We start from the raw sequence: 17,191 nt of genomic DNA, 5'->3' as shown, positions 1-17,191 counted from the left end.
AGTAGTTTTTCAAAAATAACGAGCAGATAGCTTTATTGGTTTAATAAATTAAAGTCAGTGTCCCTTACATACTTCCATTTTTCCGTGGTGCTCGAAAAAAAAGTTTGAACACCGATGGTGTACAGTAAGTTTTTTTTTTTTTTTTTTTCACAGTACAATACTAGAGTGCATTTTGTCTGTCTGTAGGTAAAGTGTTCATCGGCAACAAACGGGAGATCGCGGAGAGCCGAATTCCCGAGCTGAACACGTACATGAAGGTAATCGCTGCGTTCGAGTCGAAGCGAAGTCTTGTTGCGCCTCGCTCCAACTTGTGCGCCTTCACCTATAAGTGGGCTGAGTGATGCTGTAGGTGGGTGCCGCACTGACTTGAACGTTCACTGGCGCATCAGTTTGCAGATGAAGCTGCGCACGTAGGCGTCGCCTCTTCTCTCTCTTTCTCTTCTCTCTCCTTCTGCCCCGTGCCCACATCACGCCTGACTGACAGCAGTTGTGGGACTTTTGACACGCTGCGTGCAGCCCAAAAAAAACACAAACTCACACCACGTCGTCTTCTCCTACTCACTTGCCTTGCTTGTTTGGCCGCAACCTACGTGTTTTGTTTTTTTTCCCCACCATCTTTTCCTGCTTCACACTTTCCACCTCGCTAGTCTCCCACAACCCTTCCGTTCCCATCAGATTCCTCCTTCTCTTCTCTCTCCTGCAGAGACTGTTGGGTTTGCCGACGTGGTTGCTGCTGGACGAGGATCTCAGGATGTTCTTCTACCAGACGGAGCAGGACAGCCAACACCGGCCTCGAGCGCTCAGGCGTCTGAGGCCGCCCACCCGCAGAGTGTAAGCCCCTTTGTCCATGTATCTCGCTAAGCACCATTCGCAGAATTGGGAAAGAGTTCAAGAATGATCAGCTAAGTTATGTTGGTCCACATTGTGCCAATGAATAACAAAAGTCCAAAATCTTTATGAATCTAGTTCAGTCACCTGCTTGAATTTCCAAACAATTAATTTGACAAACCACTCTGCGCCATGCGAGTTTTTCCGTCGTAGCGAGGGTGTGTCTTTGAAGAGACGTCTGACGGAATAACAATTTGGTGGCAGATAGTTGGTCTAAAGTTGGTGCAACTTTTGCTCGGACCACGTCTAAATATTGGCGCAGCTGATCTATGCACAATTTTGGTGAATTTGGTCATGGGCACAGGCAGATAGATTCTGAGTTCCGCAGCCATGTCCATGGGTGTCGTCACATTTCATTTATGAATAATTATAGAAATACATTAATTGAACTGAACGCATAATTCAATTATTTTTATTAGCATCATAAATCACATCTCTGTATTTAATGAGGGTACACAGTAAATTCTGTAGAGTAAATTTTACTCTAAAACAGTCTTTTTGTCCCACTCTAAACAGAGGAAAATTTACACTTGGGAGGGAAGAGAGTAAAATATTCAGAGTAAATTTTACTCAAAGTATGTTTAGGTTGTATGAGAGAATTTGCCTATCACAAAAAAAAAAACTATTCAAGACTTTACATTCTGAAATTATAAGTACATTTTTCAAAGACAGATTTTAACTTTTTACCAATTTATTTAAAGACAAAAATAGTTATACAAGGGTTCAGGAACGAACTCACGACCTTTAGCATGGGAGACTGGCACTCCCAGTCAGTCACTGACACTCTACCACCTGAGCTATGCCACTCCTACTCTCTGCTTGTATCCAAAAAGAGACCAAAAATTTTTGGTCTTGGACTTACGGAGATTCCAGCTGACCCGAGCGATATACTAACACACAGTAGGAGCTGTATGGCTCAGGGAGTAGATTGACTGTCTCCCAACGTGAAGTTGTGGGTTTGTTCCTCAACCCTTGCGTGACATTTTTTTCTTTTTTAATTGATATATAGAGAGATATATTGAGAGAGTCTCAATGCCAGTTACGGTTCATTTTTTTGGAGGACCTATCCTAATGAAGAACTCACTCAAAATTTGCATTTTTTAAAGTAATACATTTTGCATGTCATGGAACTATGTTGAAAGGACAAATCTCAACTGAGAGACAAGCTTTGTACATCAGGGAGGAGCTAAATTAAGCTTGGGTTGTTAATGGAAGAATCTTTGCCGCATGTGCATGTACACGCGCAATAATCTGGAAGCTGTCTATTTTTAACCGTACAATTACAAAAAAAAAAAAGAAACTATCTAAAAAAATGGAATCAACGTAATGGATTCAAATGATCACCCGTGTCTTATCAGAAGGTTCAATGCTAAAACAGGTGAGCAAGTTGTTCATTTATAATGCGCAGAGGCGTACTTAGAAGTTGAGCCTACTTCCTTATTTGTGATGAACGTTCATCCATCCGATGGTTAGCGCATGGCGTGTTTCGCCAGGAGAATATGTGGTAAGGAGAGACTCTCTCAAGAGGAAATAAAGCAAAATTTGACTCTCATTACTTCCCCTTCACGCGCATTTCCCTTTTGTTTCATCCCCACACCAGAAACAGTGCTTGTTCCAAATGTTCTTGAGTTTATTACAAATAAACCCACATTGTTTTCTTGCTCTTTTAGGAAGACAGTCAAACCTAAGACAGACCTCTTCTCATCACCCAGGGCTGAGGTACATGCGCACTTATTTTATTGTGATTGTTGCTCTGGTTACCGTCTCCATGGCCACCCACAGAGTAACAACCACACTGAATCCATATGAGCAAAACTTTGCTCCATCCCATGACAGCCAGCTCCACAGCATCACACGTGACCATGCGGGGGAGTAGACGCGCACATTCAAACTAAAAATCAATATAGACAAACATGTGAAGAATCAATACCGAGTTTGCTCAGAACATGTTACACAATTAGCTCCACAATTGGAGTGAATGCATCAACATTTAACTTGCCATTTGTGGTGAGAATATTTGTACTGCATTGGCACAGTGTATAATTACAAATTTAAGTGAACACATATAGGTATTAATATTGTAATGGTTATTTTTAGCTGCTGAATTTAGCTGCAATGACTCCACAAATCATTCATACCTCTTCACTTAGTCCACACATGCGCCATGTTCCAAAATAAGTTAAATTTATGTTTTGTTTTGTTTTTTCTTCAAAATTCAACACACAATACTCAATAATGTTAAACTGGATTTTTTTTTTATTTCATTTTAATTTTATTTTAGAAATTATGCAAATGTATTAAAAAAAAAAGGAAAATCACCCATTCACCTCCTTTGCAATGCTACGCTCAACTGAGTTTGAATTGATTGCATCATAATTTTACTGATCATACTGAAGATGTTTAAACAACTTAGTGCAATGTTTGCCAACTTTCACTGAGCCAAGGCGCACGTTTCACATTGGAAAAATATTACAGCAGACCACTAAACAAAAATATCTCAAAAAGTACTGAAACAATCATGATCTTGTCTCAGTTTTCTCACAAATTGAATAACTCGGTGTGAAATCTGAGCCTGTTTAATTAGTTCAACAAAAATTCATACTATTTTGAATGGCAACAGTTGGATGCACAGGTTAATAAGTTAATTGGACCTTCTGCCATCTAGTGGAAGAGCATTTAATTGTTCTGCCTGTCACTATACGTGGCTGGCATAGATCGATGAAAAATATAAATTATTTGTCTTAATTCGTAGCGGTGACATGGAATTGAATAATTTCTTACTGCACATTTCTAATCTCTTGAGGCACAGTGGTTGTGAATCACTGATTTAGAGTAGAGTAGAAATACTTTCTGTATGCGTTGTACGTGACTGTGAATATAAATCAAAACAATTCTCAGTATAATGCAGTGAAAGTCTCAACCACTGCAAACTACAAAATAAACATGTTTGGCGAACGAGTGTCGCTCCAAATCAAAGGCAACATTTTCTGGACCTCTTTAATTTGATTTGATTAGCTTTTGCAGGTGTACCTAATTTTATGGCCTGCGAGTTTTTCAGGTTGTACAAAAGTGTGACGCACTGTGCACAGGCTGACTTCACGTGTTGCTGCAGCTTTTGTTCTACGCGCATCTATTGCCCTTGCAGAAACACTTAACTTCCCTGAAACTGCTATCGCTCAGAAATGAATGCATTTAATAAAAAAAAGAAAAAAAAAAAAAGAAAAGAAAATATACACAATCTGCACACTCCAGCGGTCTTTTATTGGCATACTAAGCTCAACTTCTCTAGTTTACTTGCTTCTCGCTCTCTCCCTCACTCTCTCCCCCACACAACAGTAAAAGACTGGTGTAATCTACCCACAATGCTGCCAGCCTACTCAACATTTTATTTTAGCTCGTTCTCTCTCGGAGAACTGAGTGCCCCTTGGTGTGCTTCTCGGAGCTCGCGCTCGTCCTGCGTCGTGTTCTCTCAACTATGTAAAATGGTCGCTAAGTGACAATTCTCGTCAGAGAGCCGAGCGTTTAATTCCACATTACTCTGATGCAGGGTTATTGTTATAGTTTAGATATTATTATAGTTTTGGAATTTTAATTTTAGTTAGTTTTTATTTTGTTTTGACTTTTTTTATTATTATTATTTTTTAGTTAGTTTTAATTAGATTTGAGGTCGGTTCTGGTAGTTTTTATTAGAAATAGTTATTTTAGAAATGCCTGTTTTTACTTTTTTTTTTTTTTTTTTTTTTATTAGATTTGAAGCCAGTTCTGGTAGTTTTTATTTAGTTTTAGTTATTTTAAAAATGCTTAGTTTAATTAATTCCAGTATTAGTCTTTGTTTAACCCTTGTGCGCCTAAAAAAAATTAAATAATAACCCTGTGGTTTAATTTGAGCCAAGAGTTGGCACCCTCATGGAAGTGTGATAACTAAATCATTTCTGAATATTTTTTTACTTCCAACCCCTCAAAATGTTCAGTGGCTTCAGACCTATCCATACATGTATCATTTTTATGTATTTTTTTTTTTTAATTTTAGATGCCCTCTATGGACAATAAAAGCAATATTGTCCTAAGAGCAAATCTAACTATGATCTATCTATCTATATATATATATATATATATAAACAAATTCAATTTGGAATATTCAATATGTCTCTGTGTGCCCTGCGATTGGCTGGCAACCAGTCCAGGGTGTCCCCCGCCTACTGCCCAGAGCCAGCTGAGATAGGCGCCAGCACCCCCCGCAACCCTTGTGAGGAATAAGCGGTCAAGAAAATGGATGGATGGATGGATAGATATTCAATATGATCAAATTAGGGCCTTGAATATGTTAATATCATAACAAATTTTTGGGGGGGGACAATGGCAATTTCACATTTTCCACAACACTTGTTCAATTTGAGCCAAGAGTTGGCGCCCTCTTGGAAGTGTGATAACTAAGTCATTTCTGAATATTTTTTTTTTTACTTCCAACGCCTCAAAATGTTCAGTGGCTTCAGACCTATCCATACATTTATAGTTTTTATAAGTTTTTATCAGTTCAAGTCGAAGTCTCAGAAGCAAAATATACCAATACATGAGATGAGAGACATAAGATGGCATTTCACGTGTACCCTGCTTTAGGTATTGAAATGTCCTCCCTAACAAATGGGCAAGGAGAACCTTGGTGACTGGTACACTTTCTTTTATTAAATGGGACAAACAGGAAAGCCACCGTTAAGAAAGCAGAAGTCACAAAGTTATTTCGAATCTCAGCGGCATCACTACTTCCTCCTGTCTCGTTTGTGATTAGCTTCTTTGGTTGGCTCTTCATTGCTGTTTGCTTTCAGCAGCTCCTTGCTTCTCTCAAAACTTTCAGCCTGCTTCATTCCTCACATCTCTTTCAGCGTGCCAGAAATGGTGAGGATTCTTTTCACTTGACACGGTGCAGCTGTAACCATGGAAACATGGCTGGCAGTTCCGAATTGGCCTGCAGGTACAGTAGTTAGGCCTGACAATCCGCCGAGTCAAATCTCCCCCCAGTAGGGACCTACAGTACAGGCCTCATAAAGTATTCCTCTTTTGGCTTTTCACCGAGGGAAAGCCAGCTCCCTGCTCGCTGCCGCTAATCAAGGAGCGAAAGCTTTTTACAAGCTTGTTAGGGCGGGTGGGCGCGCGTCTAATTGCGCAAGATGATTGCTCCTGTGCCGGGGTCAACCCAGGTGTCATTTCCAGTCCTTCCCTGTGCAAACGAATCGCACCGGTGCAACAATACTTAAACGCTCCATTCTATTTAAACATCTTGCTAACATTCCTTGTGTAGTTTCTGCTAACAAATTTGTTAATCAACTCCAAGCAGATCATTGCAATCCCTTATTCTATGCTTCTTTCGACACTCTAGTTGCCTTTGTAAAGGGTTAGAGTTAGGTACATCATCTCTGGGTCCAATAATCTCTGATAGAATATGTCTACCATACTTGATTTAATAAAAAAAAATAATAATGAAAAAAATAAAAAATACTGTATGCTTTATAAAACTGTACTTTTTTACTCGTGTATCAGCATTTTCAATTATTAAAAAAATAAAAATAAATAAATAAAATCAATAACATTAAAAGTCCGACATTTTGGAAATTTTTGGACAAACATTATTGTGGTAGTAGTAAGTAGGTAAAAAAATAAAATTAAATAAATAAATCATTTAAAAATAATTTTAAAAATGACATTGAAAAATGTGTACTTTTTTGTTTGTGGGCTAGCATTTTGGCAAAAGTAGTAAAGTATTAAAACGGTTTTTTTTTTTAAATAAAGAAAGGACAGACAGTAGTAAGTAAATGTGTCTATTTTTAAAATACAATTTGAATGAAAATACATTTAAAAATGTGTATGTGCATTTTTGTAGTAGCAAATAAAATAATTGTAGTAATTATAGAACAAATTTTAAAAGAAAAGTATATTTTAAAATTTTGAAATTTTTACTTGTTTCAGCATTTTCACACAAAAATAAAAAAAATTAACACTTAAAAAAAAAACTTAAATAAATGAAATCTAAATTATTAGACAAAAATAAATGAAAAATAATGACATTTGTAAAATTCTACTCCATATATGCTTTGTAGCAGTATTTCCATACTAAAATGACAAATCTATATAAAATTTGACAAATACACAGTATACAGTGTATTTGCTAACATAGCGCCATTAAAAAGCAAAAATTAAAGGAAAAAATGAAAATTTCTCCCACAAAAATAAACTGTTTTACATTGTGTGTAGAGCAGCATTTACAAACTTTTAAAGTGGTATGCTACTTAAACCAAGCTAGTCAAACTTTAGATATAGAGAAGAAAAGACCGTTGCATGAATTTGGTAGTTTATCGCTATCAACACCACAAACAACTCGACGCCACAACAAAAGTTCTGTGCAGTCATATGTTCTTAATTCAAAGACGTTAATGTGCCTTTCACTTATTTTGGGTGTGAGAGTGTTGGTGTCAACACGGTCAAATTAATCTGTGTCTGATCGTTAATCCAGATTTGTCTTTTCTGTCCACACTGGGATTAAAGTCACACACATACATGTTGACCCATCCTGGACTATTAGGTCACACTGCACTAACATTAGATGACAATTTAAAGACAGAATAAATGAGTGCAGTATTTTTTTTTTAAACAAGCAGACGATTGCATTCTTTTTCTCCAACAACTCCTTTTCAACAAAATCCATGATATTACGTCAACTTTACAACTTGATGTGTTGGATTTATTCATCAAAATGTTGCCTATTTTCTCAGATCAACATAAAGTATTCATGCGTTCCCACCTGTTGACTAATGTACACTTTTTTTTGCTCTTTTCTTTTGATACTAACATGCCGTGTTTGCACCACTAATTGAGAGTGCGAGAGATAGAACATAAACCAAATTATAAGAATGTGTGAATAACAGCACAGCAACAATAACATTTTGTTAATAGTGACATAGTTGAACTGAATATAATCCAAAGTCGCTCACCACACATCGTCCCGTGAAGTTGATCCCGATCTTCCTCACTCGCTGCGAGCCAAGCGGACAGCAAAGGCAGCAGTGATCTGTCAGCCCCGCACCTCTGTTTTAAATTTCACTATTCCTACCTCCTCCTCTTCCTCTTCCTCCTCCTCCTCCTCCTCTTCTTCTTCTTCTTCACCTCCCTCCTACTGCTCTCGCCGCGCCTCGTTCTTTTTTTGGCCAGCCGAGCTCTGTTGCTGCTGCCGCCGCCGCTGGTGCTGATGCTGCTGCTGCTGCCTCGCCGCCCAGCTCATCTTCTCACGCGCCTCATCTCGTCGCGGCTCCCTCTGCGCTTGTCTTTTAATGTTTGCCGTGATGATCCACACAAGGTTGTGTTAATTGTTTTGTTTTTTTTCCAGCAGGGTTGTAGAGCTGAAGCTGGTTGCCATGTTTGAGTTTTGAAATGAAGTTGAAGTAGATGTAATGTCACATTCTGGGTCAGGATGGGCATCCAGGGTAGAAACTTTGCTAAACATATGCGAGTAAGTTGCTGTGGCAACCCCTGACAGGAAAGTTGCTTCTTCAAATGTTGGACATAAAATTTGTATTGTCTTTATGTTGATAACTAAGTAACATGTTTCTTGGTTGTTTTTCCCCTTTTTGGATCAACAGCTTGACCCAATGTGCTGGGTCCACTTTTCGACCCAATGTGCTGGGTCTACTTTTCAACACAATGCGCTGGGTATAACCCAGTAATGGCTCGGTCCCTTTTGAACCCACTGTTGGGTTAGCTATTTCGCCCAGTTTGGGTTTCTTTTGACCCAGCAATTTTAAGAGAGTGGGACAAGATGCTCACATGCGCTTTTTCACTGAAACTTGCTTTTTGGGTCGCTAAAAAGTTGGAAAGCAAGGGCATTGGTGTTCCAAGACACTGGAAACTACTGAGCCCCCATTTATTGTAGTGCATAGATTCCAGAAATGAAAATGAAAATCCACAGTTATAGAGTTATCACATCATTCACATCGCTCATTTTCTCACTGTCAATAAACGGGAGATATTGTTTAACATCATATTGAGAGATAAGCGGTTCAGAAAATGAAAGGATGAAAAACAAGACTCTCTTGCTCAAACAGTTCTCTAAATGAAAGGAAAAACATTTTTTTGGTCTCTCCCAGTTGAAATTTACTGTGAAACAAAGTTGAATCAAACACTGTGTATTTAAACACCCACATTTTCAATCAAATCAAATACACGTGGCATCGTTGGGGGATTTTGTGTTATTTTCTACCAATTTAGCATTTTTACAATTTTTTTTCTAATATTTGGTATTTTTGACAATTTTAAAATTATTTTCCAATATTTTTTCATATTTGTATTTTTCCACTTTTTATCCAAAATATTTATTATGGTCTTAAAATTAATTTTTGTCTAATATTTAGTATTTTAAATATAATATTGGTATTTTTTCACAAAACTTTTTTATTATTTGTGTAACATTTTATATTTTATAATATTGTTGAATTATTTTTGTACAGTATGTACCGTATTTTATCTTATTTTTCATAATTGTATAGTATTACTGACTGATTTGTCTAATGTGACTAGCTTTCAAGATATGAATTAAAATAAATCATAGCAAAAAAAAAATCACATGCATGAACACTCGCACGCACAAGTCTATCCACCAATGCTTGCTGAGCTGTGCTGTCAAAGGAACACCAAAGATTTTGTGCAATTTTCGAGCCATGTTATTCGACCTGTGGGCCACTTTTCATGACACATGAAACTTTTTCTCTTTTCGTCACCGATACCCTTAAAAATCGGCGGATGAAGCTACACTAAAAAGTACGAATGAATTCCGATATAAAATTTGACTAAAACTTTCTGCTGTTGTACCAGGCCATGTTTGACTTTTGTGGCAGCAGCAAGGCGGAGTTGAACCTGAAGAGAGGAGACTTGATCTTCCTGCTGCATCGAGTCAACGCAGACTGGCTGGAGGTACAATAAATCAGATTATGAGATCCAGAGGAGCTGATGGGGTTAAGTGGACTGAGGGGGGTCGTCCCGACGCATCAGGGCTGCTGGAAAGAATAATTTGCTTTTTTGACAAAAAAATATGCACAACTCGACCTCCACAAAGATGCAACATTTATCAACTGTAGTGTAGCGTAAATCAAAGCTGTTAGGCCTGATTGACTTCTGTTAGATCCCAAATAGTGGATGCTAATCTGCGTGTTAGATTTAGATTAGATTTACCTCTATGGACTTAGAATCATGCCAAAACCCCGTAAAAACAAAACAAAACAAAAACAAAAAAAAAGTGAAATTGTGATTATTTCTGTGTTCCCAGCAAGGTTATTGTAGTTTTGGAATTTTTCATTTTAGTTAGTTTTTATTTCGTTTTGAGTTTTTTTTTTTTTTTTAGTTAGTTTGAATTACTTTTCAATGTGATTTTGTTTGTTTTTATTAGTTTTAGTTATTTAATAAATACTTTATTTTAGTTTAATTTTACTTCGTTCGTTTTACTTTTAAAAAATGTGTATTACTTGTGCACAATATTCAAAAACCACCATGCAAGCAACGTCATCTGAATGTGCTTTTCTATTGGCTGCTGCTAGATGACGCCACTTCTGTTTGACACACTTTCAGTCGTCCTTATTACGGTTAATATAAAAATAAATCACATATACAATCATCCCCAAAAGCTCATGCATTAAATTATCAAAGATGAAAAAGAAGGACATTTTTTGCTGTAATTATAGTTAGTTTTAGTTAGTTTTGTAAACATAAAATGTAATTTCAGTTAGTTTTTGTTTTTTAAAAACGTTTTTTTTTGTCAACAAAATTGTTTTTTGAATTTTAGTTTTATTTTTTTCGTTAGTTTTAGTTAACTAAAATAACCTTGGTTCCAAGTGAATCAAAGTAGTAGTGTGTAGTGCGTAGACAGCAGTAAAAGCTACTAAAAAAGATGAGGTAACAGGAGGTGGGTGCGATGGAGGGACGGCGGTTGAGGGGGTGACAAAGCGAACGTGGAGGATGCACTTATCTCCATCTTATTTTTACCTTCTGGCTGCTCTGCACACAGATCCAATAATGCTAATGGAAAAGTGAAATAATCTGTTTATTGTCACGCAGCACTGCTTAAGCGCCATCTAAAAATACATTTCAAAAACAGAATGCAGCTGTTGTGTGCAGACGAGCGTGACAGATTTTTAGCAGGACTGAATAGTAAATCGCAAAGGTGGCTAAACAAAAAAGAAAAAAAAAAGTCCTCGAGTATTGCTTTAAAATAATTTGACTCAAGTAAAACGAAGTCTTCCAAACTATTACTTGAGTGAAAAAACTACTCAAGTACTGAGTAACTAGTGAGTACTGAATAGGGATGTAACGATATCCAAACATCACGACACGATATTATCACGATATGAAGGTCACAATACGATAATTATCACAATATTGTGGGGGCGTTGGTGATATTTAAAAAGGATCACAATATTGTAAAAAAAAAAAAAAAAAAAAAAGCACAATATTGTGCTTTTGTGCATAACAGCAATGCATATAAACCACCTACAATCTCTAATAACAATATTGAGGCACTTACTTGCTAATGCAAGCACACATTGATCGCTTCACAAGCAAATTAGGTTCCCTTACATCTGCCAATTAGCATAGATTTTAAACATAGAAGGCTAAAACATCCCTAATGAAAATTAAATTGCACTAATAAACTAGCCACTAGAGGGTGCTAGAACTGCAGAAATTGAAATCAACCTGACTTTTTTTTTTAACAGATATGTTCCTTTTAAATATTGTGAACATGACAACGACGATATTGTGGCAGTTGTAATATCACGATATTGCCCTTATCGTGACATCCCTAGTACTGAGAAACTTAAAGTTTTAGTCTGAAGGATTTGTTTTGGACTGTCCGGGACATTTTTGGGGCGGAGACTCAATGTTTTCCTTCCAGCCAAGCTACTACCAAGCCCAATTCACAATGGCTGCGGAACGGACGCAGTGCATTTTCCGTACGGCGGCCGTACGGACGCCGCAAGGATAGAACGCATTCAAGTCTACGTGTCAATTCACACCAGCTGCAGTGCGGTGCGTCTGCGGTGCGGAACGACTGCGGCGATGCGGAAGGTTTCCGCAAGCGTTCTATTTCTTCCGGACGGCGCATGCGGAATTCGTGAAGTTGAAGAAATTAGACGAGCCGGACAGGAAATCGTGCGTCTTGCATCAAGGTAAATCCGGTATATTTCAAAATAAAACCGTTTGCGAACTCGTTTTTTTGGGGAGGGGGAGGGAAGCTAGCTAGCTATATAGCGTGACATGAGTCGGACATTTAAGACAAAAAATGAGCTCAGAATAAATTAAACATGACAAAATAACACTATTTAAACACAAAACGTACTTAACCATGGAAGAGCAGCCATGGTAGAAGTCCCAGAAATAATCTCCAAAAAGCATATCGTGACAACAGGCAAGCGTTGTATTGTTTACAAATAGGACTCTTTATACACGGTTGTTATTGGGTGATCTCTCCAGCGTGAACCCCACGTGATCTTGTGGTCTGTCGGGAGCAGATTTTCGGACACGCAACACACGCGGTGTGAATTGCAGTCCTTGCGGAAGCCGTGCGGAAGCCGTACGGAAAACGCAACGCATCCTTTCCGCAGTCAGGGAGAATTGGACTTCAGAGGCATATGCAAATTTTACTGTGTGAACGCCCACTCCTGATTAGTGGATTGTTTCTGTTGCTGTGTTAAGAGTTTGATTCCTGTGTCATGTCAGCATGTGCAAATTTGGCCTGTTAATATTAATGGTGGTTAAAAATTTTGTTCAGGTTTTAAGAATGTTTACTTAAAATAGTGGCCATACAGATAAAAGAGAGGTTTTATGATTGAAACAGTATTTTTTTTTTTTTTCGTATTTCCAAAGGGACAATTATTTCCATTTCCGTTCCATTTGTAGGTCAAGCAGTGTTATGAAAAGTGATAATTGGTTTATTAACTTTTATTTAATTATTTACTTCTACTTGGTTGTGTTTTCCACTCAAATCACACTTACAGTACACACACTAGAGTGTAGTAACAAGACTTTTGTGCTTATTGTCTTACATCGTGCACGAGCTAATTAGTCAGACTAACACGTCTCAGGGTGCGAATCCCTCACACTTGTCTTTTATTATTATTATTTCCCACAGGGTACGGTCAACAACCAGACGGGTATTTTTCCACAATCCTTTGTGAAGATCATCAAGCCTCTCCCGGAGAGTGACTCGGAGGGTGAGGAAGAAAGCCACGCCTGCAGCTGCCTGCGATGCTACCTGCTCACCCCATCTGGAATCCAAGCCAGGTACATTTACTGTATATCAACACATGCGCACTTGTCATCAGGCGAGGACCTAACTGAAAACGGGTCGAAGATTTGGATTAAACTAACGTGCAAGACAATTTAGATCCTTTGATTAAAAGTATTGGCCGCGTTTTCAGAAATACCAAAGACAATTTAGAGCCTATTATTTAATGTTAATTTATAGTTCTTTAACGCCACAATTTTTTTTTTAAACGCGGGATTAATGACGGCCCCTTACTTGGAATTGAAACTGGGGGAATTCCAGTTGCAATGCAGCATACACGTCCACGTCAATAATAAATGTAATAATAATAATGCATATATCTGTGTAAACTGGGGTCAAATTGTATTTTACAATTTTAAAATGTGCAGAATTTCACAAGTTACTTCATGATAAAGATTAGCTGGCTCTTAGTATGAAAAGGAAAATGCATTGAGCTGTCACCAATGTCTTACAAATGCAATTCTGCCATCTAGTGGCAGAAAAATGACCTCAATACAAATCAATATCACTCGTTTTTACTGTACATCTTTTTAATTTTAACTTAAAATATGCAGCCATATTTCTATTTAACATTTTTTAGTATGAAAACTTAGAACAAAAATATTTTATTGTGCATTTTATTGTGCATTTATAACAGATATAAAATTTACGATTAATTGTGAGTTAACTATCGAAGTAATGCGATTAATTATGTTTAAAAAAAATTAATCACCTGACACCCCAAATATATATATATATATATATAAACACAGTATTATTCTGTATACTTGACTACTTTAAATGGCCTAATTGTCCTCAGGATGTACTGCAAATGTGTGCGTGTGTGCGCTTGCAGAGACGTGTGCGTTCAAGAGGACCTCAACATCCAGCCAACACATAAGGAGCTGATGTCTCGTATGAGGTAGTTGCCATTTTCAGTACTTGTTCCTCTTTTAGAAGAACGTTCAGAAATAATGAAGTTCCATTCGTGGTGTCGTCATGAGGACAATTAACAGAAACGTGATGATTGAGGAAAATGAAGTGCAAAGAGCAAAATGGTTCAGAGGTCACTGTTACATCCCGGCAATAATCTGTCACCATTCATAAAGAAATATACTTGCTCACTTTCAAGGCTTTGATAGGGGCTTGAAATTCCAAGAAAATGGGCTCTATTTTCATAAACAGTCAAAGAAAAAGTCCATTTTAAGCCAATTGCAAAGCGTGATCTAACTTTGTGCAAGGGTGGAGTCTTCTTTCGTTGTATTTTCGAAGATGCACGCAGGTAGAAGGAGGCCACATGTTTATATAGCATTGATTTCTGAAACATAAAATGTTGACGTGATGACGCCACTGATTTGTTTCCATTATTGTTCTAATCTAATTTATAAATTGGCTACTTCCGCCATGTATGCCACAGTTGTTTCGGCGAATTTTGTGAAGTTGTTGAAATACTGCAAGACAAGGTGTCAATTTTAGCATGAGCCTAATCTCTAAAACCAAAACATTTATGTATAATAAATATGATATTGGGTATTGTAATACAGATTAATTTATTGCTTTATATATATATATATTTTAAGAAGACCTTGAAAAAAATAAACGCTTAATAAATCGCAATTTTGAGGGAGAAAAAAATCTAATTTAGATCTTTTTCCAATTCGTTCAGCCCTACTTGAATTTGAATGTTTGTATAAATATGTACAACACACACACACACGCACTCACCTTGAGCTTGTAAATTGGTGCCTGCCAATCAAATGAGCTCCCGAGGGACCTTCTCCACCCTGAAGGTCCTCCGTGCCCTCATCTCGGAGCAGCGCAGCAGCATGCCCGCGCGCAATGCGCTCATTACGGCAGAGTATCTGCTCGTTAGCTGCACTAACGTGATTAGCCCGAGCTGTTCCCTCATCACTTCATTTCTACTCTCCTCTATTGTGTGCTGGGTCGGGCCATTTTGACTCATGCTGCAATGTTGTCCAGGTTTCAAACGCCTAGTTTGTGTTTGTCAGATAAGTCTATTAAAGTAAGACAGAGTACATGAAGGCAGGTGAATGAAATGAGAAGTAGGTTCCTGACATAATTAATTTTAACGTGATTGATTGTTTTGCTTAATGCAATACAAATGAACATACGTCATGTCACTATAATACAATATTTACATTGTTGTAGTACCAATGGCGCAGTATAAAGCTATAGAAATTTAGATTATACTGTAATTTTATTATTTGAATTTAACCTGTACTTGAATGCATACACAACACTTTCTTTTGTTTGTTTGTAGCATAACACAATCGGCAGTCATGAACACGCTTCAGGATTTTAACACCGGCAAATCATTGGAAATTTTTTTTATTTTTTATATGAACTTCATTTTATTGTATTATTTTCAATATTCATGAGTTATTAGTACACTTATTTTACTAATAAAATTCATCCTATTTACATGACAGTTGCAACAACTAAATAATAACAATAATAAACAATTGTCCCATTGGAAAAATAACAAATATTTCTAACAATAATAATAATAATAATAATAATAATAATAATAATACAAATGTATACATAGTTTTGCATTTTCCATTATTGCATAATTAAATGTTTGTTATTATTTGTGTGTATTTATTTATAGCTTCTAAATTAATGAACGTTCTGACTGCTTGCCTGGGATTAATCACATGGTTTTGTTTCCATGTATAGTCACTTTATATCAGCTCAGATTACATATTATCATATTAATCACTTATTTCAATGTGTTTCAAAATTAATTTGATCAGTTCATTTAATTCCTTATATTATATTTTAAAGTAGTTGCATTTAAATCAATCATTCATCATTAACATTTGTGTCTGATTTACCAGTATTTTGTAAAATAATATTTACTATAATTAATATTATTTTAGTATTAATCACTTGCTTTGTTATAAAATGTTAATATAAAGTCAAATTTATTATTTTTATTTTGCATTTTTTTAATTAGATTCAACAAATATAATTCTTTTATGTGGTGAACAGATGTTTAATTTATGTATTCCTGATATACTGTATTTGCAATAGTGGGTTAAAGTAAAAGAATGTTAAAAAAAAACTACCTTTTCCACTTCATAAAATATGTATCTCCTTGCTAAAAATAAAAAGAAGCAGGAAGGTAATGTGTTACAGAGCATCATTAATCCAATGTGAGATCAGTTCATTGTTTTCATCTCCATGGCAACTGCTGCATTGAAGCGTGCGCGCGCATGTGTGTGTATGTGTCTTATCAGGGACGTATTCAAGGTGGATGACATCGTGTTGAACTACCGCGACTACGAGGGCGACCTCATCCGCATGCTGGACGACGAGGACGTGCTGCTGATGATCAAGGAGAGTCGAGGTCAGGCAGCGGGGGCGGGACAGAGGCCCGTCAATCAGTTTCCGTGGGAACTGCTCGTGACCATGGCCTCTGACCTCTCCGTTTACAATGTGGAGGGCTGAAACTTTTTTTTTTCTTTTTTCTTTTTCTACAGTTCTTAAATCAGAATTGTAAACCAAACCTTCATGTTCAAACATTTCATTCATATTTTTGATGGGTTAAATTTTACCCACCATTTTTTAAAAACTGAATAGTACGAATAGTGCATACAGTTTAGGCTATTTAAGACTTTTATTCACAGTTTTCAGTGGGGTGGCCAGAAATTGACAAAGGGTGCCTTTGGCCACCCCTGGCCACCGCATAGCTCCGCCCCTGACTTAGCATGTTATGAACCACAGTGCAGTTATACATTTCAGTGATAGCTAATGCTTTTTTACTGAAGCGTAGAGCTGTGGAAGATAACTAAAGAGTTAATAATAATCTGGTCTGATGTTGCATCATATTATTACAGTTCTTCAAACTCAGCAACATGTTCAGCTCAAATTGATTAAAAAACTCGCTTTGTGCATTTTAATGGAATGGGACATTTGGCTACGCTTTTTTTTTTTACTTGATCAAGTTCTCACAATAAAGATTTGATTTTGAAAAATGGA

General features: G+C 36.9%; 2 protein-coding genes across 6 annotated transcripts in view; one reads left to right on the top strand and one right to left on the bottom strand.

The window, feature by feature from the left end:
* pvalb7 (parvalbumin 7) overlaps positions 1–8,149 on the bottom strand; it is a 17,093-nt gene extending 8,944 nt beyond the window's left edge. The window contains exon 1 of the mRNA XM_077524469.1: positions 7,872–8,149. Within this exon, the coding sequence (XP_077380595.1) occupies positions 7,872–7,878 (7 nt within the window). The 5' untranslated portion in view covers positions 7,879–8,149. The remainder of the gene's footprint in view (positions 1–7,871) is intronic.
* ncf4 (neutrophil cytosolic factor 4) overlaps positions 1–17,191 on the top strand; it is a 23,938-nt gene extending 6,747 nt beyond the window's left edge. For 3 of the 5 annotated variants that reach the window (XM_077524467.1, XM_077524468.1, XM_077524464.1), the window contains 7 exons: positions 187–257; positions 704–831; positions 2,559–2,607; positions 9,745–9,843; positions 13,052–13,203; positions 14,043–14,108; positions 16,450–17,191. In XM_077524467.1, the coding sequence (XP_077380593.1) occupies positions 187–257; positions 704–831; positions 2,559–2,607; positions 9,745–9,843; positions 13,052–13,203; positions 14,043–14,108; positions 16,450–16,660 (776 nt within the window). In that variant the 3' untranslated portion in view covers positions 16,661–17,191. The remainder of the gene's footprint in view (positions 1–186; positions 258–703; positions 832–2,558; positions 2,608–9,744; positions 9,844–13,051; positions 13,204–14,042; positions 14,109–16,449) is intronic. The other 2 variants (XM_077524466.1, XM_077524465.1) reach the window with 2 other exon arrangements.

This window comes from Festucalex cinctus, chromosome 6 (genome assembly GCF_051991245.1).
Source record: "Festucalex cinctus isolate MCC-2025b chromosome 6, RoL_Fcin_1.0, whole genome shotgun sequence".
Classification (NCBI taxonomy): domain Eukaryota; kingdom Metazoa; phylum Chordata; class Actinopteri; order Syngnathiformes; family Syngnathidae; genus Festucalex; species Festucalex cinctus.
Note: the sequence above shows the minus strand (reverse complement) of the source record. Positions and strands in the feature narration are given on the sequence as shown.